At 42.3% G+C, this 7677-nt stretch overlaps 1 protein-coding gene across 1 annotated transcript in view; it reads left to right on the top strand.

Annotated features, from left to right (window-relative positions):
- Window positions 1-13: 13 nt before the first annotated feature.
- Window positions 14-7677, top strand: part of DDX43 (DEAD-box helicase 43) — a 21221-nt gene continuing 13557 nt past the window's right edge. The window contains exons 1-8 of the mRNA XM_039569577.1: window positions 14-335; window positions 881-936; window positions 1315-1447; window positions 2768-2875; window positions 3357-3438; window positions 5726-5882; window positions 5968-6086; window positions 6366-6476. Coding sequence (XP_039425511.1) covers window positions 14-335; window positions 881-936; window positions 1315-1447; window positions 2768-2875; window positions 3357-3438; window positions 5726-5882; window positions 5968-6086; window positions 6366-6476 — 1088 coding nt within the window. The remainder of the gene's footprint in view (window positions 336-880; window positions 937-1314; window positions 1448-2767; window positions 2876-3356; window positions 3439-5725; window positions 5883-5967; window positions 6087-6365; window positions 6477-7677) is intronic.

Genomic DNA, 7677 nt, shown 5'->3' with positions numbered 1-7677 from the left:
GGGTGCGGTCGCCATGTCCGACTGGGACGCCAGCAGCGACGAGGAGCTCGGCGCGCCGGACTGGCCGCAGGCCGCCGCTGCTGCTGCCGGGCGGCTGTGCTGGTCTCCCAGCACCCCTTCTTGGGGCCGCGCCTCCGTGGAGGGCGTCGGGCGACGGGGGAAGAGCGCGGGGAGTCCTGGAGGGGAAGAGTGGGAGCCGCGAGGCGCTGAAGGCTCCGGCGGCCCGAGGCGGGCGGCGCGGCAGCGGGCGCCCCGAGCTGCGGCCGGCCAGGCTCAGTACTCTGGGGCGCCGCTCTGCTTCCACCTCGATAGCGCCCTGGTCGGGGCTCTCATAGGTAATGACGGGTGCACCCTGAGGTAAGGGGGTGGGGAGGAGGGGAGGAGACGGCCGCCCCCAGTGTCCTGAGGGAGTGCATCCCTGCCTTCCGTCAGTCTGGCCGTAGAAGGGCCCCTTGCAGCTCCCGTGCACCTCTCTCCACCTGGGCATGGCAGCGTGCTTTAGCAGAGTTTCTCTCTCTAGGGAAACTTTTCCTCCCTAAAGTGAATGAGTTGACGTCTGTTTCTCAAGGCCAGCAGTGTGCAAGTGGTCCGAAGCCCCTCTCTAGTCACATGGAGTAAGGGTGACAGTCTCTTGATCTAGTTTTACTCCTCCATCTCTTCCACTGAAGGGCATTCCTCTACACACAAGCCTTGCATTTGGTTAACTGACAAAAGAGTTGCCTACAGCCTCCAACGATTTGGTGTCACAAGTTCTTTTATTTCTAGATACACGCACTCATGTGAAGGTCTTGGGGTTCAGTCACAAATGAAACACTTAATGTGTGGGTTTGGGCAGTTTGTCCTGGATCTCTGTAATCCCTGCTGTGAATCTTTATAACAGGTCGGGGTGGAACTAAAATTAAAGAACTTGAGGATTCTTCGGGTTCCAGGATAAAGGTATCGTGTGCTGTATGTTGTCAAGACATGGGCTCTGTTGGGAACGTACTTGGTTTTGTTTCTGTGTAAACCAGTTGGAGGAAGTTGAAGGGTGTTAAAATAGCTGTAATAATGCTACTGTTTTAGAATTTGTCAAAAGGAAGTGGAATTGAGGGTGCAGCTTGGATGTTATGTGAAAATAAGAAAAGGTTATTGATTTTTTTTTCCTTAAGTTTGCATTTATTTCCTTTTCTTTTAGAAAAAGCATTAAAGGGCCTTTTCATAGATCAAGTTAAATTTCGGAAAGAAAAAGGGTGAAAAATGGTGTTCAGTTTGTGTTCTTGCATAATGCTTGTCTTTGCAGTATGAAAGAAACTTCAGTGATGTTTTTGAACCTAGGTTATAAGAGGAACCTATGAAGCTGAAGTAAAGATTTTTGGCAGCATCGATGAGCAAAACAAAGCCAAGATGTTGATTGACAATGTTGTTACAAGTTCTGGACAAAACTACATTAGAGGTGGAACAGAGAAAGGTAAGAAATGTGGGTTTGGGGGAAAAAATATTATGGATTGTCTTTCCATATATTTGGTAGTTTGCTGGACTGTTTTTATATTGTTAGTATTTTACAGAGTGAATTAACTTTAACCTTGTTCTTGGGCAATGTCATCTCCTTAAAACAGAAATACCAAGGTATCCTCCTTTTTCAACTATGGACAGTTTCCCCCTCCCCCCAAACTGCCAGGCTTCTGTGAAAATCTGTTCCTGTGTGTTTTCAACAATTTCATGTATGCAGGATGTTATACCACCTTGGTTTCTTTCATTATCAGTCTGATTCTTCCAAAATACCAGTATTGGCTCTAGTGTAAGTTTAGTATCTGTGGAGTATTACAGTTCAGTAAACTTTTCTAAAGATAGTCTGTAAAGTGCTGATCATAGCATGGACTATGCTGACTTCCTACTATATTCATGGGAAGTTAATGTTTTAAGATTTGATATTGTACTTCATGCCTGGCTTTACTAGGCTTTTGTGTGGTAACTTTGTTACATGGATATAGAAATGCTGTTTGTATGTATGAATGCTGCTTTTGTTATTGGTAGGTCTTGTATGTGCCCCCAACAATTCTTTGCACAGGCAAATGCCATCCACAATTGTTGATCTGAGGCACTGATGAGGAAGAAGGGATCCAGGATTTATGTTCCAGCATTAGAATAAGGATTGGAGTAGTTGTGTGTTTCATTTTTAGAAGTGTCCCAGGGGGTGGATGAGTATGTTTCAAGAGACTAGAAATATATAACACTTCCTTAGTATTTGTGACAGTGCTTTCCCTATGTTCCCTGCTTTTCCACTAATTTTCCACAGAGTTGTATTGCTCTTTATATCTTGAGTGTAAAACTTACTTAGGAAGTGTTAACCTCATGAAAAAAGAAGTATAGAATATAACTAGACTCAGACTTTTTTGTGGTGTTGGATGCTTTAGAAGTAAGCTTTGCTCTTGTAGCTGTTGAAATGAAAGCTTTCTGTCTGCATATCATCTGCTGGTCTCACAAGTTTTTCAAAAACTTGCTGCACAACAAGGCTAATTTATAGCTGGAGGAGAAGCATTTCATAACCTACTTTCTTTAAGCAGCTAAAGATGTTGAAATGTTTCCCTTTTGTTATCAAAACTGAATTTGTACAGGTTTTAGCAATGTTTCAGGGCAGAAACCTTGGAAAGAATCTTCCACTTCTATGTTTCATATCTGCTCAAAATTTATGAGGCCTTGCAATAGAAAAAATGTGTTTGTTTTGAGGGGAGATTTTTCCCCATGGTTTGTTCCATCAAACAACAGCATTTTGTTACTAACTCTGCAGGAAAAACCTTGGACATTATCAAGCCTGAAAATAACCCAAAGAAATCAGTGATTAACTGGGCCTCTCTTCGAGAAAACAGGGCCAAATATGAAGCTATGAAATGGGCAGGTTAGTTTTACAATTTTGATTGTATTATACTTGTCTTTATGTGGTAAATCTGTTGGAATGCTTAAACATTTCTAATACCTGCTTTGAGATGACTGAATCTTTCAGAGCCCAAATTAGTGATGTATTTGCAGTGAGCTGACCTTGTTAGCATTTCTCAGCATGGTCCTGGAGGACACTGATTACTGTGCCAAGATGGTAATCTGTCTTCAACCTGCTACTCAAGTGGTATTTTGAATGTCACCCTTTGAAAATGGTGTCATTTTGTATGTGGCCACAGGAAAAAAAACAACTGAGAATTGTTAAATATAATACTATATATGTTAGTAGAAATTACTTTAGAACTTGAAATATGGGGAAGAGTATTTTCCACGGATACTGAAGTATTTGTTTCAGCCTGCATCATTTTATGTGAGCAATGGTCTTCCATCACTTCCAGCTAGTTTCCTCACTCAAGGCACTGTCTGGTTTCTGATTATTTAAGGCTTGCCTCCAATTGAGAAAAACTTCTACAAAGAATCCTCCAGGACTGCATCTATGTCACAAGAAGAAGTGGAACTGTGGCGGTAAGATAATTTCTTTAGGGAATCATCTGCTTGGCAAAAATTACTGTTAAGGTATAAAGCCTGGAATGTGGGAGATGAAATACTGAGACAGAGGCATTAATGCTGGGGTCTTGCAGTAACTTAATCTTCTTAAGAACTCTTTTTTGGGAATGAAACAACTAGCAGATGAGATACTATTAGTTGTCTGGAAAATTAACTTTAGGGGTTTTCTGCTTCTTTAAAAGTGTTTGATCTAGTTGAATTTCAGAACAGAAAACATTCAAGACAGTTCACTGACTTTTGGCTGTTTCTTTGCCTTTCATGAGACAGTATGTACATTTTCTAGGTCCTTCCAAATAGGATTGTTGACAAGTTGACTACCTCTTGGCTGCAATTTTTTTCTGTGCATTTTTTTAGTCAAAACCATCTTCAAACCAAATTCCAACTTCTGTTACTGTTGTCTTCCTTTCTGTCTGTCTTGTCTTTACAAGCACGTCCTGGTGAGTACCTGCTTCAGTTAACTGTACCCATTCATTTTTACCCAATGGCCTATGTGAATACTTTGCTGGGAAAACAGATCATCTGTTTTCAAGTGATGTTGTTCAGGCCTTGGTAATCGTTTCAGCTCCCTTCAGTAATTCTAATGAAATTAGTGAGCATTTTTTGTTAGCTTTTTATTACTTTCTTTCTGCGAGATGTCTTTTTTTTCTTTGCATGCCAGAGAAACTTTGCCACAGTGACCAAAACATGGTATTGTTTCCAGCTGTTTTCACCTTTTTCCTTGAGGTATATGGATGTGTTATTGTTAGAGCTAGCAAAAATTACAGAACGTTGTTCTTGTAGGTTAAAAATATGTACTGAGGAGTAGCACTTGTGTGATAAAGGAATTTTTTTTTTCTACTTCATCTAATTGGTTCGCTTTAAGGAAAAAAAAGGCAGCAATTGAAAGAAATAATTCTGTAAACATATGGGGAAGTTGAATTGTCCATTCTTTTCCTAGCTTCCACCCCACTTGAAGAAAAGCTTTTTACTGAAGGGAATCTTCAGAGGAGTACAGGACTGAAATCAATATGCTTATGCATATGTCATGGTTTAAAACCAGATGGAGATTAAGTTCTAAGAAGCCACTCCCCTTCCCTCATCCCCTCTGGTGAGAGAGGGACAAAAGGCAGAGATTATGGGTTGAGATAAGAATTTACTGGAAAACAGCAGTGCGATAAGAAAAACAAACAGCAACAACACTAGTAACAACATTGTATAAAAGAAGGGGATTACATGCAACATGCTCATGGAAGTCTGACTGACATGACACTGCCACAGCTGGCACCACGCGGCTCCCGAGACAAAGGAGAAAATGCTGGATGAAACGGTCCATACCCATGTTTTTTTCCCCAAGCCTGAGATAACAAACGATGCCAAGCCCTCTGGTTGGACCATCCACACCACCTCACCGCTCCATTTACCATTTGCTCCCCCAGAAAAAGGCACAAAATGGCCATGGAGGGTCCACACATTGCCTTTTTCTTCCACAGGAAACCACACCTGCTTTCTCCTGGAAAGTGAAAAACCTTTCCACCCCCTAATGATGATTTGGGTGGTATAGAGTTAACAACATAGGTCTGTCCACATGGCTCCAAGCTCCTCTCACTGCCACTGCAAGAAAATTAACTCTGCCCTTGGCCCAAACTAGGACAGCATATCAGTAGCTCTGAACTGGGGGAAGCGTTGGAACACCAGTTTTTAATGTCGTCTTTTATTTGTGTTGTGATTTGGGTTTTGCCTGCTTTTAGGGATTGGTTGCTCCAGGGCTGGTTTTGGAGCTTGTCTTACTGGTCATGTTCTTTTCCCAAAATTGTTCTGTTTTTATTCTCTAGAGTACCCAGGGAGCTTCTCTGAAAACAGTTGGGGAAGGTTTTTGTCAGAATATAGAATTCTGACTGATAAGTTTAAGCCATTCCTCTGAGTTCTGAGTTGTCTTTGGGTTTAAAACTTGTCACACGTAGTTAATGTGTAATAGAGTATAATTGTAGCCTGATATGACAGGACTGCAGTTCATGTTAATAACCATGTATAACTTCAAATTAGTCATTCTTAAGAAAGAATGGTAATAGATACCTCTGGGAGACATGTTCCTATAATAAGGCTATCAAGAAAGTTAGAAGACTAATTCAGTCCCATTCAAGAGCCTGAACTTGTTTTTTCTTGTTCCAGGAGTTTAAAAAAGTTAAGAAACACAGTGTTTTGTGTTAGCTGTACTTTTTCAGCTAATGAGACTTTAAAACAATTGCACTACTTCAACTCTATACAGGAAAGAAAATAATGATATAACTTGTGATGACTTAAAAGAAGGTGAAAAGCGCAGTATTCCAAATCCTGTTTGTAAATTTGAAGATGTATTTGAGCATTATCCTGATATTATGGCTAATATAAGAAAAGTTGGTTTTCAAAAGCCTACGCCAATTCAGGTATGTCTTCAATTTTGATGACTCTTTAACTGAAGCTTAAGAGAAAAATGAAAAGTACATTTAAGTATTTGTTGTTTTATGTTAGTCCCAGGCTTGGCCGATCATACTCCAAGGAATTGATCTTATTGGTATAGCACAGACTGGTACTGGGAAGACATTAGCATACTTAATGCCTGGATTCATTCACTTGACTTCACAACCAATGTAAGGACTGCTCACGGGTCTGATTTGTTTAGCTGTGCATTCTTCCCCCTGCACTTACTTCCTCCTGCACCCTGAGATGATTTTCTACGAATGAAGATAAAAATCATGTATTGGAAAAAAAAGTATAAATCTGATGAATAAATACCAGTTTTGTTACCATAGATTCCATTAGCAGCAGGGTACAGAGGAAGTTTAGAACAGTGTAAAAATGTTCAGTGTCAAGTGTGATGGACTTTGCCTGTCCTTTTATACCAACATTCTAAATATGCTTTGTTGCAGATCCAAAGATCAGCGTGGGGGGCCTGGAATGTTAGTCCTTGCTCCCACTCGAGAACTGGCACTTCAGGTAGAGGCAGAGTGTTCAAAGTATGCATACAAAGGAATTAAAAGGTAGTCTTTCTTCTCACTGGCTTGTTACGTAATATTTTTTCTCCTACCAGTTGTGACTTAATTCACCTACTACAATAATTACATTTAAGAGAGGAGGGGATAGTAGTAAATGCAGAGTTTATATTTTCCCAATTTTCAGAATGTCTCTTTTGACTAATCTCATGGTCAAGATCTATTTCTTGTACACTTGGAATTCTCTTTATTGTAGCTTTTCTGTTTCTTTCCCTTCTATGTTGACAGCTGAGAAGAATCACACAGAATATGCTGAGTTGAAAGGGACAAAGATCATCAAGTCCAGCTCTTAGCCCTGCATGGGATATCCCCAAGAGTCACACGATGTGCCTGAGAGCATTGTCCAAACACTTAACCCTGACAGGCTTTGTGCTGTGACCACTTCCCTGGGGAGCCTGTTCAGTGCCCAGCCACCCTCTGGGTGAAGAACCTTTCTCTAATATCCAACCTAAACCTCCCCTGACAGAACTTCAGGCCATTCCCTCAGGTCCTGTCACTGGTCACCAGAGAGAAGAGAGCTGTGTCTGTCCCTCCTCTTCCCCTCATGAGGAAGTTGTAACTGCAGTGAGGTCTCCCCTCAGTCTCCTCTTCTCCAGGCTGAACAGACCAAGTGCCCTCAGCTGCTCCTCATATGGCTTCCCCTCAAGGCCCTTCACCATTTTGTTGCCCTCCTTTGGACACTCTCTAACAGTTTCATGTCTTTCTAACATTGTGGCACCCAAAACTGCCCCCAGCACTCGAGGTGAGGCCTCCCCAGTGCAGAGCAGAGCAGGACAATCCCCTCCCTTGCCCAGCTGGGGATGCTGTGCCTGATGCCCCCCAGGACAGGGTTGGCCCTCCTGGCTGCCAGGGCACTGCTCACTCATGTTCAACTTGCCATCGATCAGGACCCCCAGGTCCCTTTCCATGGCACTGCTTTCCAGCATCTCATTTCCCAGTCTGTCTGTACATCCAGGGTTGTCCCATCCCAGGTGCAGAATCTGGCACTTTCCCTTGTTTAACTTCATGTGGTTGGTGATTCCCCAGCCCTCTGATTTGTGGAGGTCTCCCTGCAGGGCCTCCCTACCTTTGAGGGAGCCAACAGCTTCTCCCAGTTTCGTCTGTGAACTTGCTTAGTATCTCTTCCAGTCCTGCCTTCAAGTCATTTGTGAAGCTGTTCAAGAACACAGCTGAGGATGGAGTCCTGTGG

Source organism: Corvus cornix, chromosome 3 (genome assembly GCF_000738735.6).
Source record: "Corvus cornix cornix isolate S_Up_H32 chromosome 3, ASM73873v5, whole genome shotgun sequence".
Classification (NCBI taxonomy): domain Eukaryota; kingdom Metazoa; phylum Chordata; class Aves; order Passeriformes; family Corvidae; genus Corvus; species Corvus cornix.
Note: the sequence above shows the minus strand (reverse complement) of the source record. Positions and strands in the feature narration are given on the sequence as shown.